This window comes from Pavona decussata, unplaced genomic scaffold, assembly GCF_977016875.1.
Source record: "Pavona decussata unplaced genomic scaffold, jaPavDecu1.1 SCAFFOLD_215, whole genome shotgun sequence".
In the NCBI taxonomy this organism is placed as follows: domain Eukaryota; kingdom Metazoa; phylum Cnidaria; class Anthozoa; order Scleractinia; family Agariciidae; genus Pavona; species Pavona decussata.
In genome coordinates this window covers 2356619-2378580 of record NW_028145620.1, presented here as the reverse complement: position 1 = coordinate 2378580, position 21962 = coordinate 2356619, and the positions used below count along the sequence as shown (strand labels likewise).

The following is a 21962-nucleotide window of genomic DNA, read 5'->3' as shown; positions in this document are numbered from 1 at the left end:
TGAATAAGCATTGATATTACAAGGAGAAATTTGATGCTGATCACCGTTAGGGTTAATGGTTACTGAGATGGTTTTTCGTTTATTAATTAATTTGACTTATATCACATACCTTTGAGAAGGGAATATATATAGCTGTCACAAAACCTAAAACAAAACCTAAAGGCGTATTCAAGCCTGAGTGGTCTTTTGAAAACTATCATAGAATTGTAATGGATAGTTGCTCTCAGGAAAGCATTCAAATTAATTGCAGTTGTCAAACTTCTATTCTTCATGCCCTGTAAGCTGTCAGCCATCGATAAGGACATTTTGGTCTACTTTATGTAGTCTAATACGTATTGATTAATTTCATTTATTTATAAAGTATTTCTAAAAGCTAGTCCCGCCTCCAGCTAAGTTTTCTGTAGTTTATCTATATGAAGTTGTTAGTTCTTGTTAATTGCTTATATTATAATCATTTCTTGACTCAGTATTGTACATAGTGGTTTCTTACTATTGAAGAAGTAAAGGGCTATTTTGTCATCTTAGTTTTTTTGTCTTCTTTACATTTTCTTGTGAACCTCGAGGATAAGATTGGTTGGGAAAATGTCAAGGCTTGTTGCTTAAGCGACGCTAGCTTGTAATCCTGTATCAAACTAGTACCAGAACCCTTTTCACTGAATTTATAAAGTGTTGTTCACAGCTTTCAAACGTGCAGTCCCGCCCACAGCAGATTCAAAACGGTTAAGGTTTAATTGTAGCACTGAAAAGCTTACCGCTAAGAAAACTATAAAGCTTAATCTATTCATGCTTGCCATGCATCACGCACAATTACTTTATTGTTTTTCGCTTACATGTGAATGGTTTGAACAAACCAAAGCCTGGTTCAAACCTCACATGTGTGCTAAAGCCAATGCTAAGGTCCTTTAACGCGTTCAATTTGCAGTTTCAAATCCAACCTCGTTCTTAGGGTCTCCTGGGAACGAAGTTGTTTTAAATCAGTGTAAACTAGAGGGAATTACAGCGAGGTTTGTCGCCTCAATATCTCTGGAGTTTCAAACATTTGAAACTTGATGCACTCTTGCAAGGTTTCTTAGAAAACGTAAAGCAACATCGCACTGAAATCGTAGCTGCTTGACACCTGCGATTTAAAGTCGAAAGTCGTAGCCTTGCGTGAGAAAAATTGCAGCCAGGGTGCGACTAGCCTGCGCCACAGACTAGGTGCGACAGAAGTTGTATCAAAGATTGCAAATGCCTGAAATGAGCAAAAGCTACAATTGTGTTTGGTGAATGAATAAGTTTCGGCGCATGTAAAGTTCGAAGTTTGAGCTGGGCCTAAAGGCTTTTTTGCAAGTATGACTTATGGTGCAACTGTTGTCGCACTACACTGCTAATTTTCTTGTGCAAGTCTGCGACTTCAAATAGCACGCGTAAACCAGATGCGATTTCAGTGCGATATATCACTTTACTTTTTATGGGAAATCAAGCACATCAAACGGTGGTAAATCGCGCTGAAATCGCCTCGAGGGTGACAAATAGTTGTTATTAGAAAGTGCGACCAAAATTTACAGGAAAATCGTTTGTTTCAACGGGCCTGTTTGCAGATGCGATTATTGTGCAACTTTTTTTCGCGTGATATTAAAAGCCCGATATCACCGCATGTTTTCTGAGAAATCCAGCAAATTTGCATCAAGATTCAAAGGTTCGAAATCCCTGCGATTTAGCAGCGATAAGTCGCGCTGAAATCGCCGCCAGTTTTTAAGTGAAAGCGACAAAAATTGAACTAAAATCTCATGTGTGAACGGGCCTTTTAAAAGTGTCGCAAAAAATATTTTTGGTTTCATCTAAAAATGTACGTACGTACACATTCATACCCCCAAAATGTCATTATGATGCACCTTACGACGAAGAATTCGAAAGGCCACGCAACTCTAAATAGAATTGTGGGAGGGGAATTCTGTTTGGGATTTGTTGCCACTTTGGGTGTAAAACTGTCATCTCTATTCGTCCCAGAGGAAGGTATCCAAAACTAAACGATAGATCTTACAAAATGCTGCGGTAGCTTAATTACTTAAATATTGAGGGGTTTTTTTTTTTTACCTATTAACGTTTGACTTTGTCTATTGATCGCTCCAATGACAACTGTTTCTATTGCTTCATCCCTATTTCATGATGAAGACCTTATTCATTCCAAAATCAGCCACAAGGATGCGGCCGTCTGGCATTGTGGTTATACCCCAGGGACGTTGTAGCTTGACAACAGATTTCCCAGTAAAATGACCGTCAAAGGAAAACTGTTGCACATTACCTTTGCCGAAGTCACATACAAGAATATTATTATGTCTGTCTACACACACTCCCATTGGATCTTTAAACTGTCCATCTGCTTCACCTTCTTCTCCAATCTTATGCCAAAAATTGCCTGAAGAGTCAAACATTTGTAAGCATTTGTTCCCGTAGTCCGACACAATGAATGTGTCCTTGTGAAAGACACAGCCCTGCGGATGCTTTAGTTTTGGGTCGCTATTTGCTAAGTTAAAGACAGGGACACCATCCTTTGTCAACACTTGAACTCGGTTGTTGCTAAACTCAGCTACAACAACACGTCCTTGTCCATCCATACAAACACTTCTTGGATGATAAAATTCTGCGTCTCCTGAGCCATTCTTTCCAAAGCTGTTTATGTACAGCCCCGTGTGGACATTGAATTTCTGTATGCGATGATTGTCTTCATCTGCTACCAGAACTTCATCATCACTCACGAATGTCACGTCCCTTGGATTGGTCAGCTCTCCGGGATTCGTTCCTTTGTAACCCAGTTGTCTAACATACTTTCCTTCTTTATCGAATATCTTGATGCAGCTATTTCTACAGTCTGCTACAGCGATTAGGCCTCCACTGTTTACAGCAATCCCAGCTGGCTCTCGCAGTGGTTGGTTTTGCAAGTCTAACTCGCCTACAATTTCAAGCAGTCGTTCCTTCACCTGGATAGTAAAAGGACTCTTGGGGAGTTTCTCTTCATTTATCTTCACAGTGATATTGTAGACGCCTGGCACTTTAGGAGTAAACTTCACCTCGAAATTCCCACCTGATTGTTTGTTAATCATCAAACTTGCCACTTTATCGACAGGCTCTATCAGTACTTCAACTTGATCAGCAAGCTGGTTACTAAGTTCTCCCTCGTCTGTTTTAGGACAAATATAAATCAGGGCCTGTTTACCAGCTTGAAAAGTTTCGCTCAAACCTTCTACTGTTGATCGATTTGGGTCTGTTTCGCCGGTTCTTATCCACCCCAACCTCAAACTCTCTGGTGGACAAATCGGGACAAACTTTACAATCGAACCTACCGGAAGTGGTGGTACTTGCATCTTGCTCAGCTCTTCAAATCTCTCTTGTAAACCGTTGTTGCTTTGAAAGATGTCTGCACTCGAACTTCTCTGCGCCAGATCACTGGCAAACTCTGCTGCTTGGTTGATCTGTTTCGCTATCAGCTGTATTTGCTTTTTTGTGGTATCTAATTTCTCCATCCTCGACACGCGTGTGTTTTCGAGGGCGGCAATTGCTTCGCGTTCGCGTGCACGAATTGTAGCGATCATTTGTTCGGCCACGTGGGACACTTGGCGCCTAGCGTCAGTACAGTTTATCTCAAGATTAACAGCTTTTTCTTCAAATTTCCGAATCATATCACTGCAAACCTGTTCCTTTTCTTTTATCAGCTCAGTTTCTGCGGCAATCTTCGCTCTTTCACTGTCTGCAGCTTTTTCAAGCGGTTCAATGTCGTGATTCTTATGCTCCGTGACTAAACATACTTGGCAAACGCAAGCTTGACAATTACGGCAGTAAAACCTCGTTACTTCTCTCTCGTGGTACTTTTGAGAGCAAAACGCCTGTCGCTTTAACATACCTTCGTAATCTTTGGCTTGAAATTGTTTCACTGGCGTCACTTTGTGTCCTTCAAATGCAGTTTGTCTAAACAATTCGTGTGCGTTTACACAGTCACTGCACAACAACTTCTCGCAGTCGAAGCAGTAACTGATATCAGCGCTCTTTTTCTTACAGATTCCGCAACTGATCTCTTTTCCATCGCCAATTTGTTGAACAGCAAGAAGACCAAGCAAGCTGTTGTGATGGAAACTGGTCGGCAACAGATCAAATCGGTTTCCATCGGGGACGGCAATTTGTGACTGACACTCAGGGCAGCGAAACTGACCATCTCTCTGACTAACTAGCGCGTGTTTCTTCAAACACTCGCAACAAAACGTATGAAGACACGCTATGGTCTTCGGTTCGGTGAAAGTATCCAAGCAAATCGAACATTCGACATGTTTTTTTAGGTTTTTTAACAGGGACTCCATCGCTTAGTGCAAATTGAAAGAGGAATTTATCAAGCACAGCGGTCTATTTGTATTGTCGATTCCGAGAACTGTCATGCATGTCGTATGAGTGCTCGCATAATTTGTTATTTTTGGAAGCCAACCAGATTGATTTCTGGCTGACCTCGACCCAGTTGCTAAGTTTTTATGTCATAACATCTGCTGGATCATGGATCGAAAAGTATTTATTTCTTGTAGTCGTTTGTAAATTTGTTTCAGTCCGGTAGAGCACAGCGACAGTAAATGTCTATTTTTTGTGATGGTGAGGGGGCCCGCGGTACGGTAGCACAGTCGGTCCAGGCCCGACGTAACCAATCGAACAGTTCGGTAATCGAACTTAATCGAACCCAATCGAACTTAATCGAACGATTGGGTTCGATTAGTTCGGAAATCGAACACAATCGAACCAAAAAATTTGTGTGAGAGTTCGATTGAGTTCGATTTCCGAACCCAGTCGAACCCAATCGAAACTAATCGAACAATATAAAAAAAATCACTTAAAATATGTCAGTTCAGCGGCGGGACTGTCTTAGCATATGTATATAAGTAAAAATAAATAACAACCTGACTAATAATCAGTTCAACGGACTATAAGATAACGCAAATTAGTTGCGAAGAACTCGGTCTTCAACACAACATCCACAAGATAACGTGAGACTAGTATTAATCAAAGATTAGGTAGGTGCTTTCGATCGGTTTTTTTTTTTTTCGTCGACGATTTTGTATTGACAAGAGGAACTGCGAGGAAAAGACCGAACATGGAGTGAGATCCGGGAATTCCGTGCCTTCATTACCATGCCAACAGTGACGGCTGCACAATGCCGAGGATGTGCCAGCCAAACAAAACGGCGTCCAAACCCTGAACCGCCGGGAATTTGAAACGACTGGAATAGTATGCGCTCTCCTGATTGTCGAACGCAATAAATTAAACTGCCATATTGGCGAGTAAAGGAATTAAAAGCAACAATAGATTTGTTAACCGTGTAAGGTCGCATGGATTCGTCAAAACGAAAAATAGACCAATTTTTGTCTGTTTTGTTGCTGGAGTCATCTCCAAAACAGTGTGTGTTCTCAAACTCCGGACACAATTTTCAACTAACAATCGGACCCGGGGAATCCAATCAGAAAAATATATATTCACTGATGCAAAATCAAACCTAATCCGCTAACTCAATGGAACCCATCGAACTAATCGAACCCATTCGAACGTTCGATTTGGTTCGATTAGCCCAATTTTTTTGTGAGGGTTCGATTGTGTTCGATTATCGAACTCAATCGAACCCAATCGCGTGATTGGGTTCGATTGAGTTCGATTAAGTTCGATTAATCGAACGTTCGATTTGGTTCGATTAGTTGGAGTGTATCATGATTCACTCAACTGGAAATCTATTTCTTTTATGGATCGGTGAAAGCATAGAATACGGATGCAAATTGCATTTGGGGGAAATCGGTTGACTGACTGAAAAAACTGAAAATTACAAACAAAGACAAAGTATAACAAATGTTTCGCGGCCGTTGAAAATAGGCTTTATCTGATTAGTGATCTAGTAAACGAATCGCTGAAGCTTTTTGTTTTCTCGGTAAAGCTAAAAAGCTACATGAATTTAGCCCCCCTTGACTAGTGTCTTTTGGATTGATTGTAGATGATTAAAATCAGTACCAAGCCCACGCCAGCATGGGTAAGAAACGGGCGCGTCACTCTAGGTTTGTTGTTACTACCCTAACAAAGTGAAGGCCGTGGGTTTTTGTATTTCCTCGGCCGAACTTAATATAGGGAAAGTAGCTAGTGTCTGTGGAATGTTGTTGTTTAAATTCCGTGACTATTGACGGTTTAATTTTCTTGTATTAAGTTGGATGATGTTTGGAGCTCGGGTGCGAGAGATGATATTCCGGGTTTCTACACTTTGGAATAGTACTGACTACATTTCTCCAAGAGAAAAAGTATGGAATAGAGTGAAAAACTTCAAATTAGAGCGGTGTTATATCAAAACCAAAGTTATTACTTTGGCCAATCAAAACAGGTGCAAACAGCGCAATGAATCAATCAGAATTCAAAGCAGATACGTTTAACCGGCGCCAAGCGCGGGAAAACACGTGCGGCGAAAACATGATTGGTTTTGGTTTTACATCTTATTGAATGAGAAAGTGGAGTTTTGTCAACAAATCACAGAGCGTAGTAATGTAAAACCAAAGCGCAATCACTTTCGACACAATTTAAAACCGCTCTAGTATTAGTTTTGTAGTTAATATCAATGTTTATTAAAATCAGTGCTCGGCTCGCTGCCAGCACCCTATCTAAATAAAGTCAATAAAACCAAGAAGGGAAACAGTCTTTTGGCGTTTCTTACTGTAGTTACAAGCTAATTTTGGTGTCATTTCAATTCACGGAAAGATGTTTTATGAATGTTCCACAGAGTATGAAAACAGCCAATGTTCAATGTCGTTTAGGAAGAATTCTCTTCGCTGCCAGTGCTTCGTAATAAGGCATACACTCCTTCACAGCTGAAGCTACTTCAGGTAACAGATCACCTCGGCTTTCTGTGTCGTTCGCTGGAGGTGCAATGAATCCTGAGCTATTCATGACCTCATCATGCCATGCAGTACAGGGACCTCATTCGGCAACTGGGCCTGGTTCCCACGACGTCATGTGTTCATCGAAAGGCTGATACTGACTGCTTCACAATAACTCTGCATGATTTCAGCTGGGGCCGGAGAAAAGATATATTTGGGGTAAAATAAGAGCTGACAAGTGACTGACACTTGTATTAATTTTAATGATCTTCAAGTTTACAATAGTTAACACTGTAATTTGACCATGATGAGTAGAAGTAGGACAAGCCTGAATGGTTAATTAATCCCAATTAAACTTAGGGCGCGTTTTTTTATTCACAATTCTGGAATGAGAATGGCCAGAATGTAAAATGCGCGCGTTTTTCTATTCTGCATTCTTATTCCGGAATGGACAGAATGCCATTCGATCCATTCTGCTCCCAGGGGCAGAATGAACAGAATGTTGCGAATGAAATCCAAGATGGTGGACGGCGAGGTGAGCGCTGCGGATTCAAATACGTCTCTACAAGGGAAAAATCAGGTTACACTTTTGGACAAAATGAAACATTGCTTCTTATTTCATTGTACCAAAAGTACAAGGAAAATTGCTGCGATAACGGCTGCAATGGCAGTCTCTTCGTCGGCCGCCATATTTGTTACGCAATGTTTACTCGGCCAGGACCGACGGGGGTTTTTTATGCAGACAATCCGAATTATTCCTAGCATTCCGTACCAACCATTCTTATTCCAGAATTGTGGATAAAAAAACGCGCCCTTAGTTAAGCCTATTTTAATTATAATTCAATCTTTCTTTTCGCAGCTACTTAACCTTTTAACTCCCAAGTTTCAAGGAGTAAATTCTCCTATCTTGTCCACATATTTTTTTCTTAAAAGTACTGAGGAGAAATTATTAAAATATCAAGACAATTTACCTTGGGTGATCATGTCCTTAATTCTCATGACCTCAGGAGTTGAATAAGCATTGATTTTACAAGGAGAAATTTGATGCTGATCAGAATAGTATACAGCTGCCTCAAAACCTACCCAAAGGCGCATTCAAGCCTGATTGGTCTTTTAAAAACTATCGTAGAATTGTATTGGATAGTTGCTCTCAGGAAAGCGTGCAAATTAAGTGACAGCTGTCAAACTTCTATTCTTCATGCCCTGTAAGCTGTCAGCCATCGATAAGGACATTTTGGTCTACTTTATGTAGTGTAATATGTATTGATTAATTTCATTTATTTATAAAGTATTTCTAAAAGCTAGTCACGCCTCCAGCTAAGTTTTCTGTAGTTTATCTATATGAAGTTGTTAGTTCTTGTTAAATGTTTATTATAATCATTTCTTGACTCAGCATTGTACATAGTGGTTTCTAACTATTGGAGAAGTAAAGGGCTATTTTGTCATTTTAGTTTTTTGTCTTCTTTACATTTTTATGTGAACGTCGAGGCTTGTTATCGTAAGCGACGCTGGCTAGTAATCCTAGTACAAGAACCCTTTTCACTGAATTTATAAAGTACTGTTCACAGCTTTCAAGCGTGCAGTCCGCCCGCACCCACCGCAGATTCAAAAGCTAGCGTCAATTACATTTTAAAGGTTTGATTGAGCACTGAAAGCTTACCGCTTAGAAAACTATAAAGCTTAATCTAGTCGTATGCTTGCCATGCATCACGCACAATTACCTTGTTTTTCGCTTACATTTGAATGGTTTGAAGAGACCAAGGCCCGGTCCAAACTTTACATGTGTGTCGAAGCCAATGTAAAGGACCTTTATCGCGCTTAATTTGCAGTTTCAAATTGCCAGTGCAAACTAGAGGCAATATTAGCGCGAACTTGTAGAGTTTCTCAGAAAACGTACAGCGACATTGCACTGAAATCGCGGCTGCTTTACACGCGCGATTTGAAGTAGCAAGTCGCAACCTTGCGCTAAAAAAATAGCACTGAGGGTGCGACAAAAGTTGTATCAAAAATCGCAAGTGCCTTACATGTAAATGAACGGGCCTTAAATGAGCAAAAGCTATAATTGTTTTGCTAGATGATGTAAAATGGGCCTTCGTCTCCTCAAACCATAAGCGAAAAATAATAAAGTGATTGTGGGTGATGCATGGCAAGCCCGACTAGATTAAGCTTTCTTGTTTTTAAGCTTTAAGCTTAGCACTAACTTGTAAACCAGGTGCGATTTCAGCGTGATATATCGCTTTATTACACCCATTTTGAAATCACTGGTGATCCTTGCAATCTCATTGGCTCTCAACAGTTCAATTTATTCACAAATCACACCATTTTTTGCTCTAAATCACGTCCTTTTTCAGCCCATCAAAATGAAAATGAAATAAAAATAAAATATTAATATTGACAATAAAACTGTGTGATTTCAAAATAGGTGTACTAAAGTGGTAATTGACCTTCGTGTTGTGCAATTTTTGGTCTGAAATGAGTCTTGACAGTCTGCGAGGCGTGCGAGGCACTCAGGTTATAAGAAGCCTAAAAAACACTCAGGTTAGCCTAAAAAGCCCTCCGGTTAGCCTAAATAGCACTCAGGTTAGCTTAAATAGCTCCCCGGTTAGCTTAACGGTTAGCATTTATGTTGGGGGTTGTTCATGGCTCTCATGTTTTGTTCATGCCTCGCACGTCTGCCTCGCATGCCTCGCTGACTCGCATATTGTATACACTCGTCTGAAATCATACTTTTGTTTTCAAATCTCGAATTCGCGCGCATTTTGAAATCACGCGTGTGATTTCAGACCAAATTGCACTCCACTCAGTTCAATTACCATTATTTACTTTTTCTGAGAAATCCAGCACATTTGTATCAAGATTCAAACACGTTCAAACGCACTGAAATCACCGCTTGTTTACACAGGCGATTAAGAGTGCGACAAAAATTGCACAAAAAACGCACCTGTAAACGGGCCTTTAAAAATGTCGCAAGCAATCTTTTTGTTTTGATGTGAAAACACATGTGCGGAAGCAAGCGTCACAGTTTCATACCCCCCAAAAATGTCATGATGCATTTTACGATGAAGAAAGGATATGCAATTCTTAATAAGATAGTTAGAGGGAGAATCCTGTTTTGAACCCAGAAAAGGCCAGAAAACTTTTGCAGCGAAATACATCAAACTAATTTATTCTTTTGTATTTACATTTAAATGATTATATTCAAGCAATTTACTGTTTTCGTGTAAAAGAAACTTACTAATGTCTACCACTACCTATATTTTCACGCAACATTCAGTTTGCCATTGACAGCAGAGAAGTTTGGAGGAAAGTAATCCAGTACAATCTGCAAACGAAAAATATGCCTTTTTATGTAACTTAAGTTCTACTGGATAACTTTTTTTTATATTCCCAAAAGAGTTGAAACTGTAACAAGCTTTCAAAATCTCAACAAAAACGGGAGCTCACCAACGGAATTTTAGATAACTTTTGCAAAAGCTACTGGTAACTAGCTGCTATGAAGTCACAATTTGCCTTGAAGATTGCCCAACAAAGAGATATCGGTAGGTTATCTACTTGATCAGAGATACCTTTAGTTAATCTCTCATCAAATACACTATAACAGCGAGAAACCGTTTGAGCCTCCTTAATTTATACCATCCTTTTAGTTTAATTAGGGTTACTCCTTTCATTCGAAAACTTCATTATTATTGTCGATAACTTTAGCCAAGTCTACAAAATATGAATTGTCAGTCGCAAAACTTTAAAATATTGATTGCTTCTTTTTGAATCTGTTGATTAACACACACAATATATATAGCAGTAAAGTGGATAGTGTTTTTCTCAGGTTCTGATTCACCTTCACTTCGATGAATAATAATAATTGTTAATTGTCCCGAGTTTTAACATTGATCATCATCAGCTCTTACCTATTTAACGATCAAAACTTTTCTTGCTCCCCACTCAGATACAAGGATGCTGCCGTCTGGTGTTACAGTTATACCCCAAGGTTTTCGTAGCTTGGCAATCGTTTTTCCAGTGTACTGACCGTCAAAGGAAAACTGTTGCACATTCCCTTTGACGAAGTCACAAACGAGAATATTATCGTGTTTGTCTACACACACTCCAATTGGCTGTTTAAACTCTCCATCTGCTTCACCCTCTTTTCCAATGCTGTGCAAAAACGTTCGCGAATCATCATACACTTTCAAGCATTTTTTCCCGTACTCAGATACAACGAACGTCTTCTTATAATAGACGCAACATTGAGGACCAATCAGTTTTCCTGGGCCGCTGTCTTGAAATGTAAGCAAAGGTACACCATCCGCTGTCAACACTTGAACGTGGTTATTGCCATAATCGGCTACTACAACTTGCCCTTGATCATCCATACAAACACCCTTTGGAATACGAAATTCTGCATTCCCTGTCCCATCCTTTCCAAAACTGGTTTTGTATATCCCTGAGTGGACATTGAATTGCTGCAATCGGCAATTATCTCTGTCTGCCACCAGAATTACATCATCGTTCATGTATGCTATGTTAGCTGGACGGCTCAGTTCCCCAGGATTCTTTCCTTCGTGTCCCAGTCGTCGCATATACTGTCCCTCTTTATTGAATATCATGACACAGTTCTTTTCGCAGTCTGCTACAGCAATTAGTCCTTCACTGTTCACAGCAATCCCAGTTGGCCCTTCCAGAGGTTCGTTTTGTACGTCTAACTCGCCCACAATTTCAAGCCGTCGTTCCTTCACCTGGATAGTGAAAGGACTCTTGTGGAGTTTCTCTCCATTTATCTTTGCAGTGATGTTGTAAGCACCTGGCACTTTAGGAACAAACTGCAGTTGGAAATTCTCAAATGATTTCTTGATTCTAAAGCTTGCCACTTTATCAACAGGCTCTATCGCTACTTCAAGATCATCTACACGTTTTCTGTTACCAATTTCCCCTTCTCGTGTTTTAGGACAAATCAAAATCACTGCCTCTACACCAGCTTGGAAATTTTGACGTAGTCCTTCAACCGTTGATACATTAGGATCTGTTTCGCTTGTTCTTATGACGCCTAGACGCGGATTCTCTGGTGCACAACTCGGGATGAACTCAACAAATGAACTAACCGGAAGTGGTGGCACTTGAGTCTTGCTCAGCTCTTCAAATCTTTTTTGTAAACCAATGTTACTTTGAAAGATGTCTGCACTCGAACTTCTCTGCGCCAGATCACTGGCAAACTCAGCTGCTTGGTTGATCTGTTTCGCTATCAACTGCATTTGCTTCTTTGTGGTATCTAATTTCTCCATCCTCGACACGCGTGTGTTTTCGAGGGCGGCAATTGCTTCGCGTTCGCGTTCACGAATTGCAGCGATCATTTGTTCGGCCGCTTGAGTCACTCGGCGCCTAGCGTCGGTACAGTTTGTCTCCAGATTAATGGCTGCTTCTTCAAATTTCCGAATCACATCGCTGCAAAGCTGTTCCTTTTCCCTTATAAGCTCAGTTCCTGCCAAAATCTTCTCTCTTTCACTGTCTGCAGCTTTTTCAAGCGGTTCAATATCGTGATTCTTATGCTCCGTGACTAAACATACTTGGCAAACGCAAGCTTCACAATTACGGCAGTAAAACCTCGTTACTTCTCTCTCGTGGTACTTTTCAGAGCAAAACGCCTGTCGCTTTAACATAGCTTCGTAATCTTTGGCTTGAAATTGTTCCACTGGCGTCACTTTGTGTCCTTCGAATGCAGCATGTCTAAACAATTCGTGTGCGTTCACACAGTCACTGCACAACAACTTCTCGCAGTCAAAGCAGTAACTGATATCAGCGCTCTTTTTCTTGCAGATTCCGCAACTGATCTCTTTTCCATCGCCAATTTGTTGAACAGCGAGAAGACCAAGCAAGCTGTTGTGATGGAAACTGGTCGGCAACAGATCAAATCGGTTTCCTTCGGGGACGGCAATTTGTGCCTTACACTCAGGGCAGCGAAACTGACCATCTCTCTGACTAACTAGCGCGTGTTTCTTCAAACACTCGCAACAAAACGTATGCAGACACGCTATAGTCTTCGGTTCGGTGAAAGTATCCAAGCAAATCGAACATTCGACATGTTTTTTTAGGTTTTTTAACAGGGACTCCATCGCGGTGCAAATTGAAAGAGGAATTTATCAAGCAGAGTGGTCTATTGTATTGTCGATTCCGAGAACTGTGATGCATGTCGCATGAGTGCTCGCATAATTTGTTATTTTAGGAAACCAACCAGATTGATTTCTGCCTGACCTCGACCCAGTTGCTAAGTTTTTATGTCATAACATCTGCTGGATCATGGATCAAGGAGTATTTACTTCTTTTAGTCGTTTCTAAGTTAGTTTCAGTCTGTAGAGCACAGAGACAGTAAATGTCTATTTTTGGTGGTGGTGGTGGTTGTGGGTGGGGAGGGGGGGAGCTACTTTTGGAGTAGCACGTTCGGTCTAGGACGTCCAGGATATCAGTTTAACATTTTTTTGGAGTGCATCATGATTCACTGAACTGGAAATCTCTTGCTTTTATGGATCGGTGAAGGCATAGAATACGGATACAAATCGCATTTGGAGGAAATCGTTTGACTGACTGAAAAAACTGAAAATGACAAACAAAGACAAAGAATGACAAATGTTTTGCAGCCGTTGAAAATAGGCGTTATAATTAGTGATCTAGTGAACGAATCGCTAAGGCTTTTCACTTTTTTCGGTAAATCTATACAGCTACATGAATTTAGCCACACTTGACTAGAGTCTTTTGGATTGATTATAGATTAAAATTAGTACCAAGCCCACGCCAGCATTGGTAAGAAACGGGCGCGTCACTCTAGGTCTGTTGTTACTACCCTAACAAAGTAAAGGCCGTGGGTTTTTGTATTACGGCTCGGCCGAACTGAAGATAGGGAAAGTAGCTAGTCAGTGGAATGTTGTTGCTGAATCCACTGGCCATGTTGGTATTAGTAAAATCCTGTGACTATTATTTAAATTTCCTGTCTTAGTTGGATGATATTTTCAACCCTGGCAGGTGACATGATATTCCGAGTTTCTCAATTTGGAATAATACTGTCCACACTTCTCTACGTGAAAAAGTATGGAGTAGACTGAAAAACTTCAAATTAATCAATGTTTATTAAATGAATGAATGAATGAATGAATGAATGAATGAATGAATGAATGAATGAATGAATGAATGAATGAATGAATGAATGAATGAATGAATGAATGAATGAATGAGTGAATGAATGAATGAATGAATGAATGAATGAATGAATGAATGAATGAATGAATGAATGAATGAATGCATGAACTTTATTTAACTGTCAGACTATTTACTTGCTAGCTAATTGAGGACACTAAAATTAAAAATAAAGTAATAATAATAAAAACAATAATTACAATTGTTTTAAATCTAGATTATTATGCTAGGATAGGTTAAAATTTGCATGCAATTGTTTGATTTTTAAAATATTTACATTTCAAACGTCATAAGCTATAGTCAATAAATATACAAAGCAGGAGCACTCATGGGCTCCTGTGCAAAGTCATTAAAAAGATGAACTAAAATGGTTACATTAGATATGATTGAGTGGTATGAATGCTTCTCGCTGCCAGCACTTTATCTGAATAAAGACAATAAAACCAGTAAGGAAAACACTTTCCTTTGTCTACCTTACTGTAGTTCCAAGTTAATTTTGGTTTCATTTCTGTCAGTTCACTTGATAACCTGAAGGTGCTTTATGAATCTACCACAGAGTATGAAAACAGCCAATGTTCAATCTTGTTTAGGAAGAATTCTCTTCGCTGCTAGTTCTTCGTAATAAGGCATACACTCCTTCACAGCTGAAGCTACTTCAGATAACAGATCACCTCGTCTTTCTGTGTCGTTCTCTGGAGGTGCAATGAATCCTGAGCTATTCATGACCTCATCATGCCATGCAGTGCAGGGACCCCATTCGGCAACTGGGCCTGGTTCCCACGACGTCATGTGTTCATCGAAAGGAATACTGACTGCTTCACAATAACTCTGCATGATTTCATTTGGAAACTTAAGGAGATCTTCCGCATCCACGACAATTGGATCCTTGTGCACGTGACGGTCAAGAAACTCGTACAACTCCAGCAACTGTTTGAACCCCGTTTCCGCTTGATCGAAGTAATCCCATCCCGCAAGCTCGGGATTTGTCGAGAGCCTGAACAAAGAACTGACTGCTTTTCTGGGATCACGAATCATGAATGTATGCTTGAAATTCTTGAAGCCTTCTTCCAGAAAGATATCGAACTTACCCTCAACACAGTACGCCATATCTTTAATGAATACGTCTTCAACAGATCCGTTTTTCCTGCTTACCATCACTTTATCTTTACAAAATGGGAATCGATATTATATCCTGGAGAATTCGCATTGGTGCCTTCTCGCCGAAAGCCACAACTGGTTACCGCACATCCCAAGTCTGCCAAGTCATACAAGAAACCTCCTCCAACTACCATGCTCCTCTTAAGCTTATGATTTTCCTCACTGCGTTATTCTACATCTCATCGCTTGTCATCTGCATGGATATTGAAACAAATCCTGGCCCACCTTCTTCTCCCGCCGAGTCTACACCTCAGTTCACAAGCCTTTTCAATGCCACCAAACGCATCCACCTGAAGCTTATTCGCTATCAACACCACCTTAAAAACTATGAATTCTACACTGCTAACGACATTATTCCACGCGGATTATTACCACACTGCCTACCTGCCTTTGACTCTGATAACTTCTGGTTCCATAGACAATGGAAAAACATTTGTTTCATCACCGCCCGCCGACATCTAACCCTGCTGACAAAGGAATGCCGCCTCAAAATCAAACTTATTCACAAGGAACTCTCCAACTGCAAGAAACTTCTAAAAGAACACTGTACACCGGAAACATTTTCTTTTTATATTAGTAGAATTAATTCAATGGCTTTATCTCTTGAATCACTACTCGCTCGCAGACGTGCTAAAAAGACTAATATTTCACACGCCACTAATTCTAACGTCACCGTAAGCGATAACCTTAACACATTTCTTAACAATAATACACAGGCCTCCACACGTACACGTAATCGCCGTAAACGCAAACCACGTAACACTCGCACAACCATCAGACTTGACACAACCTCTGTCATTAACCTGTCACAAACTCCACTTTCTAACGACGAATCATCAGTTCTTGCTCGCGGTTTAACCTTTTGCCCTACACCCAGACGTATTAATTGGTCAGAAGTGTCAGCTGACATTAATGACTTCACACGACGCATGCGACTTACGGAATACTTTCACGATTATAACAATGCCTCTAATCCTAACCCAACTAACCCATTCCGCAACAAAAGCTCATGGACGCCTCCCACCAACAGAGATTCAGCATTAAACGCATACATAGATGCTATCAAACATGACATCTCCACCTCTAATCTCAATCATATAACCGACAACTTAACCTCACATGAACGACAATCATTACGGAATCTTAAGAAACGACAAGACATCGTTATCAAACCGGCCGACAAAGGCTCTGGGACGGTAGTGATGGACAAAACCTGGTACATAGACGAATGTAATCGACAGCTTAACGACGTTAAATTCTACAGAAAACAAGACGGAGACATAACTAACCAAATTCAACAACGAGTTACTATTTACGTTCAACGCATGCTCAAAGACGGCTACCTTGACGAAAAGACGAAACAATACCTTATAAAAACTGACGTTAAACCTGGACGCTTTTACATTTTACCTAAAATTCACAAAACTGGAAACCCAGGACGCCCCATAGTTTCATCTAACAGCCACCCTACTGAACGCATCTCACAATTCGTTGACTACCACATTAACCCTCTCGTCTCTTCCTTGGATTCGCACATTAAAAACACTACTGACTTCCTTAACAAACTCTCTAACCTTGGAACTCTACCTAGTAACGCCATGCTTGTCACTCTCGACGTTTCATCATTGTACACCAACATTCCACACAACGAAGGAATTGATGCTTGCCGTCATTTCCTTGAAACTCGTACGGACAAACACATTCCTACTGAGACACTTTGTGACCTTTTACGCATAATACTGACCATGAATAACTTCACATTTAATCAGCAACACTATCTTCAGGTCCATGGTACTGCCATGGGTACTAAGATGGCTCCTTCATTTGCTAACCTTTTTCTCGGCATTTTCGAAATTAACGCTCTCTCTAATGCTCCTTTCCATGTCCATACCTGGTGGAGGTTCCTTGATGATATTTTTATGATTTGGACTGAAGGTCTAGATCATCTTAAAATATTCATCGATTACCTCAATAATATTCATCCCACTATTAAGTTCACTAGCAGTCACTCATTAACTAACGTTCCTTTTCTCGACGTAATGGTATCTCTACATAACGGCACTATACAAACTGACCTATACACTAAACCTACAGATAAACACCAACATCTTCTTAGTTCATCATGCCATCCTCAACATACTAAAGCATCTATTCCATTTAGCTTAGCTCTTCGCATCCGCCGTATCTGTTCTACTAACGCTACATTTCAAATCCGCATTAATGAATTAAAAGCTTATCTCCTCGCACGAGGATATCATAACACCTTCCTGGATTCACAATTCCTACGAGCTGCTAATATTTCTCGCACTGACGCTCTGCAAACTAACCGTAACGACTCTATTAACCGCATACCTTTTGTCGTTACATATAACCCAGCACTTCCTCACCTCTCTAATATATTACGCAAACATTTTAACATATTACTTTCCTCCGACCGTTGCAGGGACGTTTTTAAACACCCACCTATCGTCGCTTACAGACGCACTTCCAACCTTCGCGACATTTTAGTTAAAGCACAGCTACCGACTGTCACCGCTCCTAACAGCACTAATTCACCACCAGGATCTTTCCGCTGTGGACAAAATTGCGCCACTTGTCCTTACATTACTAACGGTCTTAAACATTACACATTTTCTTCAACAGGCGAAACCCGTAACATCACTTCACACATAACCTGTAACACCAAAAATTTAATCTACATGGTACAATGTAAACGCTGCCATTTACAATACATAGGTGAAACTAAGCGACGTCTCAAAGACAGATTCAACGAACATAGACGCACAGTTGACAAAACTAACATGTCATCCAAACCAACCACTGTTTCTGAACATTTTCTTTCTCACCCTAACCACTGCCACACTGACATGCAACTAATACCACTTGAAGTTATCCACTCCTCACGTGATTCAATCAGAAAAGCCAGAGAATCTTTTCTTATAGATTTAGCGGGGACCTTGGAACCCCACGGTTTGAATAGACGTGATGAATTGTAATTTTTTTATTTTATTTTATTTTATTTTACTTATTTCCTCATCCTTTGGTACCACCTTGTAAACGTCATTTCCGCTGCTCCCATGTATTGCAACATCCTCCATGATATATATTGTAATTTCATTTATAAAATTTAGTAACATCTAAACCTGAAGAAGGCTGGTTTGGCCAGCCGAAATATTGTTTTAAAATATATTACGTTGTGTCAGCTTTGCAGTAGTCTTTGGACTTCTCATCGTCTACGAAATCCTTGTCGTCGAAATCTTGTTGCAGCATCTTGCTGACTGATTGGTAGCTCGATTGAGAAAACGCTTGCAAAGATGCAGCACAAGCGGGCCTCGGGCTCTTTCTCTCGGGACTGTAATAAAAGATGGTTAAGAAAGGCTCGTGGAATACCTGTCCATTCTTAAGGGTCCTAACCGACCTCTCCACTGCAGTTGCCACGCAACGGGGTGCGCACCAGAGGAATACACCTGTTTTCACCATCCTGAAAAAATAGACGAAAATAATTTTAACTCATAGTCAGTTTTTCGATCGTAGTATTGAAACTGAACTGAGTGTACGTTCACAGCATAACGGCAATGTTTGAATAGTTGGTGTCTGAATTCAAACGTGGAACTTTACATGTGGTTAACCTAAAGTAAATGAAGACTGAAGCAATTGATCCTGCTAATTTGCGTTAGTTTTCGCACATGTTAAGTTGGGCGTTTGAACCGGGCCTTGTATATTGCCTCCTCTTGTGTTGCAGTCGGTTTTTTCTTCTTTTTTTTTTTTGACAAAACATATGCCGGTCGGCTTTTCCTAATCGTAACTGTAACCTACTTCAGAAACCAGACCGGATATTTAGCCTAAATTTAAATGAAATTTGAAGAGGTTTTAAGAAGAGATAGAAGAAAGAAAATGATTTTTGGAACACCAACAGACAGTTGATACCCACGCAGGTGCACCCCAGGTTTCTAGTGGACTAACTTGGTGTCCGTCTATTAACTATTAACTACAAATTCTAATTTTAAAACTTCACTAAATCTTCAATATTTCTTATTTGTCTTAATTTTACCAATCCTTCTAGAAAAACTATTTCCTCCCAAATATAGGCAAAAATCACCCACAAATTCACAAAACAGCCCACAACATAGATTCACGGGATGAGCGTAGAGTTTTTGGAATGTTTGAAACGTGAACGAGATATTTCCATTAAAGCCATGTCAACTGGCGGAAAAATGGCGTTTAGGTGAAATCCCCCCTTAAAGGTTTTACGTTTCAAGTTATTCCGGAAAAAAAATGTGGTTGGTTGTTTGAGATGATAAGAAACACATATGGCCGCCATTTTAAAGTGGGGTTGGGAACAATCAGAATTCCCTCCCTTCAACCTCGTTTTCAAAGAGAGGCTATGAATGAACTAGTCTGGAACTAGTTGTCATAAAATACCATTTCACTAACCGAGATTTGAAGCTGTTGTAAACGAGAGCAAGTGACCGCACAAACGGATTACTGTGTTAAGATAATCTTAACTCCTGTGTTTGTTTTGGGTTACGTGTTCGGAAAATGATGAGGCTGAACATTTTCTTGGTTAAAGTAACAATATTTACTGTTAGCATATACCACAGAAGTGAAAAGTGCTTTTCGCGCGCGCTGATTGGCTAGCTCGGAGGTGATTAGCCAAGTACTATTTACCTCCGAGCAACCGAGGAGAAACAAGATGGCTTCCCGTTTCGCTACGGTCACTTAAGAGTAAAATATTTCGATAAAAGAGACGGCTATTACAAAAAAATATAAAAATGGCAACAAATTTTGGTTTGTGGCATTACATGGTAAGTTATTTAATCTCAACAACAGGGCAAATTTCACACAACAATCGAAGAAAAGACACGTGAGCAACTAATTATAAGCAAGTGCCTCCAGACGTTTGATTTGTTTGCAGGAAAGGGAAACGGAACTCTCTACAATAAGAAATCGCTTACCGCGCGGCGCGCGAGATTTTAAAATTTCCCACCATTTGTCGGTATATTGTCAAAAATAAATAAATATCCATCTATATTCACCTCCACTTTGGTGAATAATTTAATTAATAAAAACTGGATCATTAATATTGCCTGTATAAATTAATTCAATTACGGAGATTTGATTGGCTTAGCGGCCATGGTATATGAGCCATTATACCATGCCCGAGAAGTGGCAACCATTGGTTGTTCTTACAAAGCGCAACTCCCAGCAAGCTCTAGCAATATTTCTTGACTCGCGCTTGTTGGATGTGAGATGATAGATAGCCAACGAGGCGCGTATCAACTCATATCCAACGCGCGCTCGTGGAATAATTGTTAAGTATATGTACAGTTTTTTTCATACATTTTACTTCTCGCAGTAACATATTATCAGGAGTTCTGATAGATATATGTAAACTGTCGGCAAGAGATCAATTTTGAATGTTTGAAAAATTAAATGAAATGTCCGTGCGTGCATGAGGCACTAAATTCAAATTAAGTGCCAAGAGGCAGAACAGTATTTAGATGATATGCATTCCTTTATCACACCTTTTGATTAATGATACGATCTTGCCATCACAGAAGGCTATGTCATGCACCTGGCAATCTCTTAAATGAAAACGGCTAAAAACCTGAGCGTTGCAATTGCAGTTTTTCTCAACCTGTCAAATTGGGAAACTGAAACGGGTCGTGTGAAACTTAGACGCGCTTTTTAGGTGCTTTTTATTAGTAATTCAATGAGTTTTCATCAAGTTAACAAATCAACTAGAACAAGAGATAATAATTTGTTACTCTCTGATGTTTGTTTCTCCATCTGTTCCTGTTCCGAGTTGAACTAAAACTTATTTATTTAAGCAATGTGTTCTCCGTCTTCTTCGTGTTAACTATATTCCCAAAAGAACTTGATTGTCAGCGTGAGCGTGACTCGAGTACAAATCAATTTAAGCTGAAAAATACATAACATGTTCGAATACATAAACTGAATTTATGGCAGTGTTAATCTACTATACCTCAGTATATCAAGCTTCTCTCTGTGAAACCCTTGATTTGATCCCAATATTTTAAAGTCTTCTATGGAAACTACACAAGGCACTTGTTTGAAGACGCTAGCAGAAAGGCAAATGGGTAAAGTTTGTTGTTCCAAATATTTTCACGGTTCGCTGATTCAAAAGTCTGTTAAGAGAAGATATTGCTTTAATGTGATGTGATCAGTGGTCCTTAGCGCAATAGCCTGACATCAACCAATCGCCCAGCCTTGGTCCCAGGCCTTCAATAGTTCTCTTGATAAGCGCCTTGAGGACTGAGAACAAGGCTGGCAGACGGAGAAGGTGCCGCAAAATGCCGCAATAGGGACTAGCGGTGTGTGAATCCGTAAATCTGATATAAGCCATTGGCCAAATCTATCGTTCTGTAAAAGTTTTTGCATCACGTATGTTGGGCACTCCTAGCAGCAACTCTTGCAGAGAAGTACATTGACGATCAAAGTCAAGGAAATATTCCAATAGACCATTTCCGATATATTTATATCTAGCTTGGCTACGAGCCGTTGGGGCAATAAAACAAAAGAAGAAAGTGAGAAGTGATCATCGCAGTGAATTTTCCAATTTATGCAATTGGAAATTGGAAGCCTGAAAAAAATTCAGGCTTCAACGGGATTCGAACCCGTGACCTCCGCGTTACCGGTGCGATGCTCTACCAACTGAGCTATGAAGCCACACATTGGGAGCAAGGTCAATTGTAGGTTCCCATTTTCCCGTGAGAGGAGTGAAACGATGTAAAGTATATGAAATAA

General features: G+C 40.1%; 4 protein-coding genes across 4 annotated transcripts; 1 reads left to right on the top strand and 3 right to left on the bottom strand.

Annotated features, from left to right (window-relative positions):
• Positions 1–1996: 1996 nt before the first annotated feature.
• Positions 1997–4412, bottom strand: LOC146459997 (E3 ubiquitin-protein ligase TRIM45-like). Its single transcript, XM_085088580.1, has one exon. It carries the CDS (start codon positions 4329–4331, stop codon positions 2139–2141), a length of 2193 nt encoding a protein of 730 aa, XP_084944706.1. The 5' UTR covers positions 4332–4412; the 3' UTR covers positions 1997–2138.
• Positions 4413–10765: 6353 nt separating this feature from the next.
• On the bottom strand, positions 10766–13210 carry LOC146459996 (E3 ubiquitin-protein ligase TRIM45-like). The gene has a single exon (XM_085088735.1). The coding sequence runs from the start codon at positions 12959–12961 to the stop codon at positions 10766–10768; it is 2196 nt and encodes a 731-aa protein (XP_084944861.1). The 5' UTR covers positions 12962–13210.
• A 1173-nt stretch (positions 13211–14383) lies between these two features.
• LOC146459994 (uncharacterized) lies at positions 14384–21691 on the bottom strand. The gene is made up of 3 exons (XM_085088736.1): positions 21181–21691; positions 18433–18675; positions 14384–15159 (listed from the first exon to the last, which is right to left on the bottom strand). Exons 2-3 carry the CDS (start codon positions 18672–18674, stop codon positions 14613–14615), a joined length of 789 nt encoding a protein of 262 aa, XP_084944862.1. The 5' UTR covers position 18675; positions 21181–21691; the 3' UTR covers positions 14384–14612.
• Positions 15510–18289, top strand: LOC146459995 (uncharacterized). Its single transcript, XM_085088734.1, has one exon. The coding sequence runs from the start codon at positions 15785–15787 to the stop codon at positions 18188–18190; it is 2406 nt and encodes an 801-aa protein (XP_084944860.1). The 5' UTR covers positions 15510–15784; the 3' UTR covers positions 18191–18289.
• Positions 21692–21962: the final 271 nt, after the last annotated feature.